The sequence below is a fragment of the Gopherus evgoodei genome, chromosome 1 (assembly GCF_007399415.2).
Source record: "Gopherus evgoodei ecotype Sinaloan lineage chromosome 1, rGopEvg1_v1.p, whole genome shotgun sequence".
Classification (NCBI taxonomy): Eukaryota; Metazoa; Chordata; order Testudines; family Testudinidae; genus Gopherus; species Gopherus evgoodei.
The window spans coordinates 97,585,939-97,602,305 of record NC_044322.1 but is presented as its reverse complement, the minus strand read 5'-3'; the positions used below and the strand labels follow the sequence as shown (position 1 = coordinate 97,602,305).

General features: G+C 41.1%; 1 protein-coding gene across 1 annotated transcript in view; it reads left to right on the top strand.

The window, feature by feature from the left end:
- Nucleotides 1-15,407, top strand: part of SLC15A1 (solute carrier family 15 member 1) — a 44,271-nt gene extending 28,864 nt beyond the window's left edge. The window contains 10 exon segments of the mRNA XM_030545589.1: nucleotides 526-567; nucleotides 570-622; nucleotides 624-650; nucleotides 4,511-4,657; nucleotides 6,392-6,441; nucleotides 6,822-6,929; nucleotides 7,073-7,169; nucleotides 7,662-7,808; nucleotides 12,113-12,220; nucleotides 15,213-15,407. Coding sequence (XP_030401449.1) covers nucleotides 526-567; nucleotides 570-622; nucleotides 624-650; nucleotides 4,511-4,657; nucleotides 6,392-6,441; nucleotides 6,822-6,929; nucleotides 7,073-7,169; nucleotides 7,662-7,808; nucleotides 12,113-12,220; nucleotides 15,213-15,407 — 974 coding nt within the window.
- The last annotated feature ends 960 nt before the right edge of the window (nucleotides 15,408-16,367 follow it).

Sequence of the window (16,367 nt, the reverse complement as noted above, 5' to 3'; positions counted from 1 at the left end):
TTGTCAGAATGGTTGGGAAGTGGAAAATGGAGCCTGGTTCTCTCTTGGCCTGAACACAGAGGGTCAGATACCTTCCTGCTGGAGGGTCCCACTTATGGGTTACACCCTGGTTAGTCATCACCTGTTGTAAATGGGACAGAAGATAGGATGAAAAGGGAATTCAGAATATGGCCTGTTTGTAGACTGTGAGAGAGCCTGGGAGCCCCTGATGCCTGTACCTGAGTCCCGAAGGGTCCTGATGTTGACAACAAACCACAGAAAGAAAATGGTAATAGGTTTATGGGGTTGTGGAAGTCTTGCTGAGAAAAAAGGAGTTCTTTTTCTTAGGCTTTCTAGTATAAAGGATGAAGAAGCACATGGAAACATGTTGTCACCATGTGTGTTAATCAGAGGTATTTGTCATGCAAATGTCAATTTTCTTCATAAGTAAATAAGGTCAGTTGTGATTCTATTAATAATTAAATTAATTATATTATATTAATATTATTATTTACTGTTTAATTTCTTTCACTCTTTTTCACCAAGAAAACTCTCCAGACTTCCAAAAAGAAGGCCAATCCCAAATCAAAGTATAAATTTAGGCACTGATGTTGCAAAAGTTGACTTTGGCCCTGGAGTTGAAAAATATTTCTGTGGAATCCCTGATGGCGGTAGAAAGAGTAATGATTAGAGTTAGTAAAAAAATGTAAAACTTATTGTCTAAATTTTTCACAAGTTTTTTTTTAATATGTTTTGTATACTGAAAATCTGCATTTTAGTAAATGAAAAAATTGATAACCAATTCAACAATGTTTAAAAACTTTTTAATACAAATTTGGAAAAAAGTCACTAATCATTTTGTAAAAAAACAGCTTACTACCTAGTAGCTACACCTTCCAACAACCATTGGTAACTACTCTTGAGTGTGGTCTTTATAGCAGTTTTGAAGCCATTTTATAGTAATTTCATCTAAACTACATTTCCCTAGTTTGCTTATAAGAATAACATGTGGGACCGTGTCAGAAGCCTTACTGAAATTAAGATATATCACATCTACTGCTTCTCACCTATCCACTAGGCCAGTAAACCTGTCAAATAAGGAAATTAGGTTGGTTTGACATGATTTGGTCTTGACAAATCTATATTGGCTATTACTTATTACCCTATATCTTCTAGTTGGTTACAATGTTGATTTTAATAATTTGTCTTAGTATCTTTCCAAGTATCGAAGTTAGGCTGACTGGTCTATAATTCCCCGTGTTTTCTTTGTTCCCCTTAAGGACCACCCATGTGGGGGCAAGCAAAAGAACCAGTTTGCCCTAAGCCCCCTCCTGAAGAGGGGTGCCCCAAACCAAGTGGTTTTGCAACCTGGTGCACGGGGTCACAGTGCCACTGAGTTCATGCCCAGCCCAGGGCCACCCAGAGGGGGGGCAAAAGGGGCAATTTGCCCTGGTCCCCGCAGGGGCTCCCAGGAGAGTTTTTCGGGCCCCTGGAGCGGGGTCCTTCACTCACTCTGGGGGGCCGGAAAACTCTTGCAGGGCCTGGGCCCCCGGAGCTTCTTACACTCTCGGTCTTCGCCAGTGGGGGGGTCCTTCCGCTCCGGGGCAGAAGGACCCCCCCACCGGCGAATTACCACCAAAGCGGGACCCGCCGCTGAAGTGCGACTGGGTCTTTGGCGGTAATTCGGTGGTGGGAGGGCCCTTCTGTTCTGGGACCTGCCGCTGAAGTGCCCCAAGGACCCATTGCGGGGGCCCCCCGCCGCCGAATTACTGCCAAAGATGCAGTTGCACTTCAGCAGTGAGTCCTGCTTTGGCGGCAATTTGGCAGCGGGGGGCCCCCGCTGCGAGTCTTCGGGGCACTTCGGCGGCGAGTCCCAGAACAGAAGGGCCCCCCACCGCCGAATTACCGCTGAAGCGGGGGCTCCCCGCCACCGAAGACTCCAGACCCCCAAAATCCTCTGGGTGGCCCTGGCCCAGCCACCCCTCCCTCATGACAGAGGGTCGGCTGGGCCAAACTTGAGTGGTACTGCAGTGCCATGCTTCAGATTGTAATGCCTGGTGCAGGGAGCTGAGCCCATCCCCACAGGACAGAAGCTGCTGCTGCTGGCAGGGTGAATGCAGGACAGGCTTGCTCTCCAACTCCCCTTCCACACTGCCTCCCTTCAGTGTTTTGTGCCCTTGGTTTAATGATTTCTATGGCTGCAAATTTTTTGGAAGGGTGGAGGCCTCAGTTTCAGATTTTGCCCTGGACCCCTCAAAACCTCTGTGCAGCCCTGGTACCCTTTTTAATGATAGGTACTATATTTTCCCTTTTCTGGTCCTCTGGGACCTCACCCATCATCCTCCATGAGTTCTCCAAGATACTGGCTAATGGTTCTGAGATTACTTTAGCTAGTTCCTTAAGTACCTTAGGTTGAATTTCGTCAGGTCCTGGTGAATTGAATACATCTAACTTATCTAAATATTCTTTAACCTATTCTTCCCCTATTTTGGCTTGTATTCCTTCCCTGATGGTCATATTAATTGTGTTAAATATCTGGTCACCATTAACCTTTTTAGTGAAGACTGAAGCAAAATAAATACTAAACACCTCAGCCTTTTGATGTCATCTGCCATTAGCCTTTCTTTCCTGCTAAACAGAGGACCAAAAAAGTTTATTAGCATGAGAAGTTGGTGAGAGTTATCAAGATTTAGTTTTATGTTTTCAGGTCATCTTGCTCTTCTTGTCATCAAACAGTCTATTTCTTTCCTGCAGAAAGGGGAACTCACTCCACACCCTAACTTAGGTCAATTTTTCACTTCTGTGTAAGTGATATCTATGAAATAATGCTTCTGGAGGGACTGGGTGGTTTTAAGGTTTAGCAGTGGGATGGACAGTCTTCCACCTGTAGAGTATCAGTTCAAATCCAATTCAGGATAAGTCTGTGGTGAATAAAAGTTATTACCATCTGCTGGCTAGTGGTTGGTCTTTGTGAAATTAGTTTGTCATCTCAGTCCAGTTCTAGCTGACAAATATCCGTCTGCATTACTGATATTAATTTCTATTACAGTAGCACCGTGGGCCTTCAATTGAAGTCAGGGCCCATTGTACTTTACATACTCATAGTTAGGGCCCTATCAAATTCACAGCCATGAAAAACACGTCACAGACTCTGAAATTTGGCTATTGTAGGGGAGATTTCACAGAATTGAGCCGCCAGAGTGTGGTGGCTGCTGGCCGGGAGCCCAGCTTTGAAGGAAGCGGTGATGCCAGCAGCAGTGCAGAAATGAGGTGGCATGGTATGGGGGGCTGGGAGAGTGCTGGCCTTACAGGTGGTCTAGTGGGCTACTGTGCAGGACACCATGGTCAGCGGGGTGCCGTCATCAAACCTTCCCTCTCCCTACACACACACACATAGCCTGCACAAGGATCCTTTAATTCACAAGTGCTGAGCTCCTGCTGCTAGTCCTGGAGGGGCTAGGGAAGGACAGGACTTCCTCTTCCTCTGCATGGGCCACTCCCTAGGCTTCATCTCAGATTCATCTCCGGGAACCTTTCCCAGATGCAGGAAGTTCCATGGTTGCTGGCTGGGAATCCAGCTCTGAAAGTGTGTGTCACTGGTATGGTATTGCCATCCTTCCTTCTGCTCTGCTGTTGGAAGTGGTGTTGCCTTCAGGAGCTGGGTGCCCGGCCTGCAGATGCCTTCTGGCTGCCCAACTCTGAAGGCAGCATCACAATATTCCCCACAGCAACCTCCCACTGTTGAAATTCACATAATTGGTTCATTTCTTCCTTCACCCAGACGTCAGAGTACCAAGAGTTTCATTCACAGCAGTATGTGGAAGTGCTGATGATTTTCTAAGTAAATTTGTTGCTCCCACCAGATGTTAAATTGATACACAGGAGTGAAGTCCTCTGTTTAACCATGGTATAGGTCCAGCACCAACAGAGACAATACAGGATTTTCCACATGGCAGTGCCAATGTGCCTCAACCATGTCCTGGAGGCAGCATTCAAGGATAGTGCAGCCTCCATACCATTCAGTCTTTGGATTGTCTGCTGAGACTTTCAACAAGGATGTTAACCAGTACCAGTTCTTAGGGAGGTTTAGCAATGCAGAGATACTTCTTTTCCCACACAATATGAATAGGGCCCTACCAAATTCATGGTCCATTTTGGTTAATTTCATTGTCACAGGATTTAAAAAATCATAAATTTAATGATTTCAGATATTTAAGTCTGAAATGTCATGGTATTGTAACCGTGGGGGTCTCAACCCAAAATGGGATTGTGTGGGGGTGGAGAGGTCTATGTGAAGAAATGAACCAAAACCATTTATGGACAAAATGATTAAAGTGGTTTAGATGCAGAAAACAACAAAAATCTTCAGTGGGATTTATGAGACATGTATGAAGTACCAGAGACCATGTGCAGCATACCTAATAAATTTCAGAATTCTTGAGTCAGCAGAGTCCTGATAAATGCATAGACAGAATCACAGTTATGTGAATATACATAGCAAATGTTCTTTATTTTTATTTTTTTTTTATAGACAAACTATATGACATTCGACACTACTAGCTTAACAGGAATGAATATAGCCTATGGAAATCAAATCTTAAATCAGCCTCTTAATTTTCTGGAAAAAGAACGTCATACTCTTATACTAAAAAATACAGGTGGCATCCAAACTGAATTGGTAAGCTCGTTTAATTCCTAGTTAGTATATCCTTCCAATCTGCTTAAATGGAGAGTTTTAATCTCAAGTGAAGTTTAATGTAATTTAATATATAGTTTAAACATTTCTGGATAAACATAAATAATTTTAAATGGATGGTCTTAGTTTCATGCGTCACAACAATCACATGTATTAACAAAACTCTAAAGAGGAGACTCAGAGGTAGGTCCACAAAAGGGACTTAGTGCTATTGCAGCACAGCTACGACACTGTAGCGATGCTGCTGTAACACTGTAGTATAGATGCTTCCTACAGTGATGGCATGGGCTTTTCCATTGGCATAGATAATCTACCTCCTTGATCAGTGGTAGTGAGCTTGGTAGAAACATTCTTCTGTTGACTTGCTCACATCTACCCCAGGGGTTAGATTGGAATAGCTACAGCATGCAGGGATGTGAATTTTTCACACTCCTGAGTGACATAGCTATGTTGATCTAAATTTTCAGTGTTGACCAGGCCTCCGTGATACAGCACCTAGAATTGAGGTGCCCTGTCACCTCGTGGAATCCACAGCCCTGAGTTAAGCAGCACATCTCCCTATCCAGTGCATAGGGAAAGTAAGACTCTAAGAAAGGAATTCACAAAAGTCAGCAAGCTGATTGGGGTGTGGGGGGCGGGTTTCCCAAGCTAATCAATAGGAAATGCCAGAGGTAGGTGCCCATCTCTGGACTCGCAGAAGGCACCTCCCTCTGCTACGGATTCACAGCCATGAACCATCTCCTCAATTTAGGCGCTTAAGTCAGTCCTTTTTCACAAAATAAATAAATAAAAATTAGGAGGCGATAGTGCCACTTTTAAGCCCAGTAGTTAGACCACTCACCCAGAATGTGGAAGCCTGTGGTTCAGTTCTCTCTCTATCTCTCTGCGTGGGCTGGAGCAGGTATTTGAATGTAACTCTCTTATGTTCCATGTGAGTGCCCCCAACCACTGAGCTATAGACTATACTCGTTTCTTGAAGTTGTTCCACTTTTTATGAAATACTTTGCCATCGGAGTAGGGATTGGAATCTGGGTCTCATAAGTGAGTGCCCTAGAGAGTCATTGTTACTCTCTCTCTCTCTGGCCCAATTAATATTTAAATATTTCATACAAAGTGGAATGGCTTCAACAGGAGAGGTTGAGAGAGGCCCATCCCAAAATACTGTACAGCCCAGTGGTTAGGGCAGTGAGGTAGGAGTCCTGTGTTCAATCCTTGCTCCAGCTCAGGCATAGTGGGGATTTGAACCTGGGTCTCTCCCATATCCTGCTTTATTAAGTGTAAGGGAAGCACTGGTATCACCTCCTCTTCTGTTTTGTTTGGGGTCCAACCTGGTAGACAACCTTTGAGAATGACTACCAAATCAGGCCCCACAGGTGAGATATATGGGGATCCAATTGGGGCTGAGGTGTTAGCTGAACAGTAGGATTAAGGAGTCTTAGCACGTCCCCACCAGGAGAAAGTTAGGTGCCATGGGGACTTTACCAGTGGAAATTTAGTTGCTTACAGAGTTAGATGGCAGCTGAGGTTATGAGGATTTACGTTTTGTATTTAGGACTAAAAGCAGCAGTTAGACACTGGCCTAATTCTGTGGATCTACCCTTGGAGTCTTATTCTGAAGCAAGAGATAGTGGATTTTGGTACATAATAGTGCGCATCATAGCATGTCAAAGATACCAACACAAATATCTTATTCATGATAATTGTCTTTTCCACCAGCTGCTTGATGGCCTTACATCAAAGTCAGAAGATGGAAAAAATCAAATCAGGTATCGTTAATAAACATTTGCTTTACTTCAGCTGCTTGTAAAAATGGCATCTTTATAGTCCAATATCTTGTTTCTGCTTCCTGTGCATCTTCAACCTGAATCTTCATTTGTTACTGAAAAAAATAGGTTTTAACTTATTGACTCATCTGGAAAGGGGGATAGATTCTGTTTTGCTTCTTGCATCAGCTATACATTTTTAAAGAGAAGAGAAAATGTTATTTAAAAATGATCAAAATCTATTCAAATGAGATGGGGAGGAAAATAATTTCAAATATGTGTTGCATTGCCAGTATATAATGTAAAGAATGTTAGCTTTGTGTAAGTGTTACTTATGTTGCCATGTTTATAAGTAAGTATTATATTTTTTTTGTTTTGTAAAGATTTATAAACAATTTGGCTTCAACCATCAACATCACAATGGGTAGTACTCATCTTGAAGATGTGATGAATTTTTCTGCCACCAATTATACATCCTTTTCAAGAGGCGTGTAAGTATTTTCTTTATCTTAATCCAAAGACTTCCAGGGAAAAAATAGTCTTTGTCCTCAGAAAAAGTACATGGAATTCATAGTATTATTATGTAAGTACAATTAATTCCAGAGTTATTTAGATTAACTTCTTTGTTTTTCAGAAAAGAGATAGTTGTTGTTGGAGACAATTCACTGACTTGCAAAAATCAGTCAATATCATTTGGATATGGCAGTGCATACACTATTGTAATTCAAGGGGTAAGTTGCCAGTGCTGCTAAAAGATGCAGAATTACTTTTGTATTAAAACAAAATTAAAAAGTAGTGTAATTGCCATTGAACAAATTACCTGCAATTGATAAAATATAAAATAACTACATGGACTTATCTCATATATTAGAATATTTTATCTAATGTAGTTTTAATAAACTATAAAAATAATAATGGAGGTAATGGGTTGCATTCTGAGTCAAAATAGGTATGGTGAATCAGTTAATAGGGGTTCTAGTTTCTGCCTAACAGACTTAAAAACCTAGAGCCTGGTCAGATACCCAGGGCTTCAAGGTCTTAATATGGACTCAGTCACAAAATGATCGCTAATTTAAAATTCTCTATACACTGTTGATATATTTTAACATAGTTGGGAGGGTTGCTCCCTGATGAAACTCTCATAGCATATTTTTATCTTTAGAAAACGTGCAGCATTTTCATCATTGTTTTCTAATGTACCATTTTCATCATCATTATTTCAGTGTAACAACAACACACTAGCACTCAGATATGTTGAAGATATCCCGCCCAATACAGTTCACATGGCTTGGCAGATCCCTCAATACTTCATTATGACATGTGGTGAAGTGGTCTTCTCTGTCACTGGACTGGCATTTTCCTATTCTCAGGTAGGAGGTTTCCGTCAATAACATTAGTATTCCTGAGATATGTCTTTACCTTTTACTGATGAATGTAATGGTTTCACCAAGCAGACAGAAAAACAATTAGACTATCACTAAAGAAAAATAATCATCACCGTCATTATGTGAATCAGAAGTTGCCAGATTTTTTTTGTTGGCATAAATTAGCATTTTTCAATGACTTCTGTGTTGATTTCAGACTATTTGATTTACAGTAGCAGATGATCTGAACACCAGTCTTCAGGTCACTCCATCACACAAACTGCCTGCCAATGGAAACTTTTAGCACCAAGGCTGTACTGCTTCTTGTTATGGAGCCAGCTCTGGGTGGAGAAAAGCTAAAACCAGAATGAATAGATACTGAGACCTTGTCTACACGCATACATTGTGCTGGTTTAATTTAAATTGCTTTTTAACACCTGTATGGACACACTTATTTCAGAATGGTTTATTTTGTTTTAGCTTCAAAGCGTCCCTTGTCAATTTAAGCTAAAACAAAACAAATCTTATTTAAACTGAAAGAAGAGCCCTTTGCGTCAGTTTAATTGTGTACCTATTTATATCACCCTAAATAATCTCTCCCCTTATTTTTAAGACACTCCAATTTGTCTCACATATTAGCCACGAGTGCTTTTTCTTTTTTATGTCCTTTTCCTTTCATTTTTATGAATAGTATATGTACCGTAACATGTTGTGCTCATATACTGTTGTGATGGGTACCTAATAAGTACCTAGACAGATATAATTTGATTTGTTATTGTGAACTCTGGTTTCAGCAACAATTTTGTAACCAATGAGTTTGTGTCATATGTAAAATATGCTCGTTAATCACTCATTGTGCACAATATGTGCAGTATTATAAGCAATACTGGAAATTTACTGCTTCCACAATCTTTCCCTGCCCTTCCCACAATTCTTTAAATAAAAAACAGGAGCATTTCATAGAATCAGAAGGGACCATTATGATCCCCATTAGTCTGACATCCTGCACAACGCAGGCCACAGAATCTCACCCACCCACTCCTGTATGAAACCTGTGTCTGAGCCACTGAAGTCCTCAAATCATGGTTTAAAGACTTCAAGGTGCAGAGAATCTTCCAGTAAGTGACCTGTGCCCAACACTGCAGAGGAAGGCGAAAAACCCTCAGGGCCTCTGCCAATCTTCCCTGGAGGAAAATTCCTTCCCGACCCCAGATATGGTGATCAGCTAAACCCTGAGCATGTGGGCAAAACTCACCAGCCAGACACCCAGGAAAGAATTCTCTATAGTGACTCAGATCCCGCCCGATCTAATATCCCATCACAGGCCATTTACAGATTACATATTTACAGATAATACTCAAACACCAATTAATTGCCAAAATTAGGCTATCCCATCATACCATCCCTCCATAAACTTATCAAGCTTAGTCTTGAAGCCAGATATGTCTTTTGCCCCCACTGCTCCCCTTGGAAGCCTGTTCCAGAACTTCATTCCTCTGATGGTTAGAAACCATCATCTAATTTCAAGTCTAAACTTTCTGATGGCCAGTTTATATCCATTTGTTCTTGTGTCCACATTGGTACTAAGTTTAAATAATTCCTCTCCCTTCCTGGTATTTATCCCTCTGATATATTTAGATAGAGCAATCATATCTCCCCTCAGCCTTCTTTTGGTTAGGCTAAACAAGCTGAGCTCTTCGAGTCTCCTTTCATAAGACAGGTTTTCCATTCCTCGGATCATCCTAGTAGCCCTTCTCTGTACCTGTTCCAGTTTGAATTCATCCTTCTTAAACATGGGAGACCAGAACTGCACACAGTATTCCATATGAGGTCTCCCCAGTGCCTTGTATAACGGTACTAACACCTCCTTATCTCTACTGGAAATACCTCGCCTGATGCATCCCAAGACCGCATTAGCTTTTTTCACAGCCATATCACATTGGCGGCTCATAGTCATCCTGTGATTAAACAATACTCCAAGGTCCTTCTCCTTCTCTGTTACTTCTAATTGATGCGTCCCCAGCTTATAACAATAATTCTTGTTATTAATCCCTAAATGCATGACCTTGCACTTTTTCACTATTAAATTTCATCCTATTACTATTACTCCAGTTTACAAGGTCATCCAGATCTTCCTGTATGATGTCCCAGTCCTTTTCTGTATTAGCAATACCTCCCAGCTTTGTGTCATCCGGAAACTTTATTAGCCCATTCCACTTTTTGTGCCAAGGTCAGTAATAAAAAGATTAAATAAGATTGGTCCCAGAACCAATCCCTGAGGAACTCCACTAGTAACCTCCCTCCAACTTGATGGTTCACCTTTCAGTACGACCTGCTGTAGTCTCCACTTTAAACAGTTCCTTATCCACCTTTCAATTTTCATATTGATCCCCATCTTTTCCAATTTAGCTAATAATTCCCCATGTGGAACTGTATCAAATGCCTTACTGAAATTGAGGTAAATTAGATCCACTGCATTTCCTTTGTCTAGAAAATCTGTTACCTTCTCAAAGAAGGAGATCAGGTTGGTTTGGCACGATCTACCTTTTGTAAAACCATGTTGTATTTTGTCTCAGTTACCATTGACCTGAATGTCCTTAACTACTTTCTCCTTCAATTTTTTTCAAAGACCTTGCATTCTACGGATGTCAAACTAACAGGCCTGTAGAGCCCAGATCACTTTTCCCCCCTTTCTTAAAGATAGGAACTGTGTTAGAAATTCTTCAGACATACGGTACAACCCCTGAGTTTACAGATTCATTAAAAATTCTTGCTAATGGGCTTGCAATTCATGTGCCAGTTCCTTTAATATTCTTGGATGATGATTATCTGGGCCCCCCAATTTAGTCCCATTAAGCTGGTCGAATTTGGCTTCTACCTTGGATGTCGTAATATCTAACTCCATAGCCTCATTCCCATTTGTCATCCTACCATTATCCCTAAGCTCATTAGCCTCGTTAAAGACTGAGGCAAAGTATTTGTTTAGATATTGGGCCATGCCTAGATTATCCTTACCCTCCACTCCATCCTCAGTGTTTAGCGGTCCCACTTCTTTCTTTGTTTTCTTCTTATTTATATGTCTATAGAACATTTTAGTATTGGTTTTAATTCCCTTTGCAAGGTCCAACTCTACAGGGCTTTTGGCCTTTCTCACTTTATCCCTACATGTTCTGACCTCAATAAGGTAACTTTCCTTGCTGATCGCTCCCATCTTCCATTCCTTGTAGGCTTTCTGCTTTTTCCTAATTACCTCTCTGAGATGCTTGCTCATCCAGCTTGGTCTACAACTCCTGCCTATGAATTTTTTTCCCCTTTCTTGGGATGCAGGCTTCTGATAGTTTTTGCAACTTTGACTTAAGATAATTCCAGGCCTCCTTCACCTTTAGATCCACAAGTTCTTCAATCCAATCCACTTCCCTAACTAATTTCCTTAATTTTTTTAAGTTAGCCCTTTTGAAATCAAAAACCCTAGTCACAGATCTATTTTTGTTTATTCTTCCATTTAGTTTAAACTGAAATAGCTCATGATCGCTCGAACCAAGGTTGTTCCCTACAACCATTTCTTCTATGAGGTCCTCATTACTCACCAAAACCAAATCTAAAATGGCATCCTCTCTTGTTGGTTCAGCAACTACTTGGTGAAGGAATCCATTAGCAATCGCATCTAGGAAAATCTGAGCCCTATGACTATTACTAGCATTTGTCCTCCAATCTATATCTGGGAAGTTAAAATCTCCCATGATCACACAATTCCCATTAGTATTTACTTAATTAAAAACATTAAAAATGTCTCTATCCATATCCAAATCAGATCCCAGTGGTCTGTAGCACACTCCAAGCACTGTCTCAGGGGAGGCTCTAGTAGCTTTCTTCCCTAATGTGATTTTTGCCCAGACAGACTCTGTCTTATCCATTCCATCCCTTCTTATTTCTCTACAGTCTACCTCATAATTGATATATGATGCTACTCCACCACCTTTGTCTTTATTTCTGTCTTTCCTAAACAGAACATACCCTTCAATACCTGTACTCCAGTCATGACTACTATTCCACCATGTTTCTGTTATCCCTATAATATCCAGTTTCAGTTCCTGCATCAGTAACTTTAGTTCCTCCATTTTGTTACCTAAGCTCCTCGCATTTGTGTACAAACATCTTAATTTTTGCTATTTGGCTTTGCTCACATTCTTTACCCAGGTTAATGTTAAGAATCAGCTAAACTTTGAAGATCGAACATAAACCTGCATAATCTACTTTTATAAGATGTGTTAAAGTGCAAAGCAATTCAGTTAAATATCTTGTTTCTGCAGGCACCTTCCAACATGAAATCGGTGCTTCAGGCAGGCTGGCTGCTGACTGTGGCTGTTGGTAACATCATTGTTCTTATTGTGGCTGGGGCATCAAAACTCAGTGAGCAGGTAAATAGACATTAGCCCAAAACTGTATTGGTATAGTGTATTCTTATTGCTTACTATATCAGTTCAGTATACTATACAGCTATGGTACAGGGGAGAACAATCATAGATAAGCCTCCTAACATTCTTTTCGCATCACTTCATTACTGTGGTGGATTTGTAGTTTTATAACAAGACAAGAGCATGTGATTTACAAAAAAAACCCCACTAGCTGGAGGAGAGTCATTGAAACCCACAGTCAGCCATGCAGAATTACCATTTACAATTGAGTGACCTCAGGTCAGATGTAAAGGCCTCACTAGACCATATAAAGAACACTGAAATAATTGGGTAACTAACATCACACAAGCTGTTGTGACCTATTTAGATAAAGTTTGATGTGTATACTGTACAGTATACACTGACCAGATTTTCTGGGTGCTATATTAAGATGCAATTCTGAGGAGGGGCTCCTCCATATCCTGGGTTACATACCATGAAGAGTCACTTTCCTTACCATATGGGAGAGAGATAGTTGGTGGATTGGAGTCTGGAGCACCTTCTTAAGATTCTGCTGGAACTCTCTAGTTCAGGGGTCGGCAACCTTTCAGAAGTGGTGTGCCGAGTCTTCATTTATTCATTCTAATTTAAGGTTTTGTGTGCCAGTAATACATTTTAACATTTTTAGAAGGTCTCTTTCTATAAGTCTATAATATATAACTAAACTATTGTTGTAGGTAAAGTAAATAAGGTTTTTAAAATGTTTAAGAAGCTTCATTTAAAATTGAATTAAAATGCAGAGCCCCTCGGACCAGTGGCCAGGACCTGGGCAGTGTGAGTGCCATTGAAAATCAACTTGCGTGCCGCCTTCGGCACCTGTGCCATAGGTTGCCTACCCCTGCTCTAGTTCATCCAAGATTAATTTTAAAACTACTCTTCTTTTAAAAAATTCTTATTAGGAGTTCCTGCCAGCTATGTGCCCCCAAGCTTTTTCTACTCCTAATTCCTGCACTGTTCATGAAACAGGCTAGTTCAGCCCTTTTGAAAGTTGCAAATCATAGAAGATTAGGGTTGGAAGAGACCTCAGGAGGTCATCTAGTCCAACCCCCTGCTCAAAGCAGAACCAACCCCAACTATATCATCTCAGCCAGGGCTTTGTCAAGTTGGGCCTAAAAAACTTTGAAGAGAGAGATTCCACCACCTCCCTGGGTAACCAATTCCAGTGCTTCACCACCCTCCAAGTGAAATCATTTTTCCTAATATCCAACCTAGACCTCCCATACTGCAACTTGAGATCATTGTTTCTTGTTCTGTCATCTGCCACCACTGAGAACAGTCTAGCTCCATCCTCTTTGGAACCCCCCTTCAGGTAGTTGAAGGCTGCTATCAAATCCCCCCTCACTCTTCTCTTCTGCAGACTAAATAACCACAGTTCCCTCAGCCTCTCCTCATAACTCATGTGCCCCAGTTCCCTAATCATTTTCGTTGCCCTCCACTGGACTCTCTCCAATTTGTCTACATCCTTTCTGTAGTGGGAGGCCCAAAACTGGATGCAGTACTCCAGATGTGGCCTCATCAGTGCCAGATAGAGGGGAATAATCACTTCCCTTGATCTGCTGGCAATGCTCCGACTAATGCAGTCCAATATGTTGTTAGCCTTCTTGGCAACAAGGGCACAGTGCTGACTCATATCCAGCTTCTCATCCACTGTAATCCCCAGGTTCTTTTGTGCAGAACTGCCTCTTAGCCAGTCAGTCCCAAGCCTGTAGCAATGCATGGGATTCTTCCATCCTGAATGAGGATCCTAAAAGAGAAATTACTACAGTGAACAGGAGGAGGGGAAGACTACTCCTGCAAATGGTAGAAGCTCAGCTGGGCTAATGGGACAATAATAGGGCAGCCCATGAAAAACATGTTTTTAATCTCTACCCACCAGAGTTCCTCTGCTATCCACAGATGAGGCCCTCAGAGTCCCTTTCTGCCCTCCCATTGTTTAAAAACCTCTACCTTCAGCACCTGGCATCAGAGTCACTGTTCTTCTGGCCAAAGAGGACTAGGCAGGATCCCTTCAGAAAGTATCAGTGCCACTCCAATTAGAAGGCTTCAGTTCAGGGGGGGAAAATGTCCTCCTTCTTAAATGTGGGCTTTTATGACATTCCTGACCCCTGCTAGGCTGAGCAGCAGGAAAACAAAACATGATTAATTAAGGTTTTCCACTCGAGTATTTATTTACTTATTTAATTTGTTATATATTTGTATTACTGTAGTTCCTAGGAGACTTCGTCATGACTAGTGTTCTATTGCACAAGGTGTTGTACAAACACAGAACAAAGGTTGAGTGAATGTGAGGATTCGAACTGCAGTCACTGCAATCAGTAGAAGTTTTGCCATAGACTTCAGTGGGAATAAGATCATGCCTGTTTAGCTCCCACTAGGGCAGTGGTTTTCAACCTGTGGTCCACAGACCTGGAAGGTCCACAGACTATGTCTAAGATTTCCAAAGGGGTCCGCACCTCCATTCGCAAGTTTTTAAGGGTCTCCAAAGAAAAGAGGTTGAAAACCATTGCACTAGGGTAAATATAGTACTAGACAGAGAAATGTATAGAGATTCATCTGCAGTCAATCAGTAACTCTACAGCATCACCTGGAACAGACTGCAAAGCCTTCTCAGCATGTCCAGACTTTAAACTTTGGTTTATTTTTAGATGTACATGAGATAGATGGACAGATCTCAAAAGTCCAAAGTGCATTAATTTGGGTACCTAGTCCCTTCTAAAGCCACATCATAATTCTCTGTATGTGTGTGTGTGTGTGTGTGTGTGTGTGTGTGTGTGTGTGTGTGTGTGTGTGTGTGTGTGTGTGTGTGTGTGTGTGTGAGTGAGAGAATATAGCTAGATAGAGAGATAGATAGAATTATTGTCTAGGAATGTCTGCTTGTTTACAGTAAAATAGCATTATGATAGTGAATCATAGAAATGTCTATAGATAAATAATGTTAACATTCGTTTCTTTACAGTGGGCAGAATATGTGCTGTTTGCTGCTTTACTGTTGGCAGTTTGCATTATATTTTCCATCATGGCTTATTTTTACACCTATGTGGATCCAGTTGAGATTGAAGCCCAACTTGATGAGGATGAAAAGAAGAAAATGGAAAATGAGAAAAGCACTTATGAAAATGGAACTGGGCCTATCTCTCAGAGTGAGATGTAAAGATGAATTCAGAGCTTAATGATGTAAATTTATGGCATCTCATTAACTACATCCACAGTAAGAGGAACTGGAGTATCCTTAACAACCATTGGATGGGCTCTCTCATAGGAAGGGGGAAAGAGCATTGCTCATTTAAAATGCAGACCCTCCTGAGGAGCAAGATCAAGAGCTTAGTCTTTTGTACAGAACACGATACTCCAAGAAAACTCTGGAAACTTGCTCCCAGCAGAATTTGCACTTTAAAAATGGACCTGAAGCTTAAATCCCAAAGCATTAAAATACTGAAATTGCACTTGACAGTGTTGAAGAGTTCCTGTGATGAAAAGATGTATTATTTTTATATTGTACTGTAATTTTATATTGTGAAAAGGCAAATATTAATTAAAGCCAAGCCGTTTGCACAGCCCCAGCAGCCCACTATTATTCAGGAACAACTGGTCAGTGGAGTTTTGAAAATCTTTTTTTAAAACTGCCTTACAAATAATGAATGGAAAAATGCATGGATTAATTATAGAAAGCTGTGCATACTGTATATGTTACCAGTTAGTATTACACTACACACCCCTCCAACCCACCTGTGCACTCTACCTACCTATTTAACTGCTGGTAACTTTAACCAAATATTTAGACTCAGCTGGCCACCAAGATGAAGACAAAGGAGAATGGAACTCTGGATGAGCAGTAGCATCTAAAATAAAACTCACATAATGACAAAATAATGTAGTTTGAGGTGTTTCTTTGAGGGGGAAAAGGAGTTGAATATAGTGTTTCATGCTAAGGAAGAACTTTAGACCCCTACCTTGGAATGGATTTGTCAAGATGTTACAACAGGCTCCCCTGCCAGCCTCTCTTTTGCCCACTAAGATTACAAACAGAAGCAAATAGTTCCCATTGAGGACAACATCTTCTGCCCAAAGTGTTGTCCTTAACAAATATAGCACTTATTTGCAAACTGTTAAT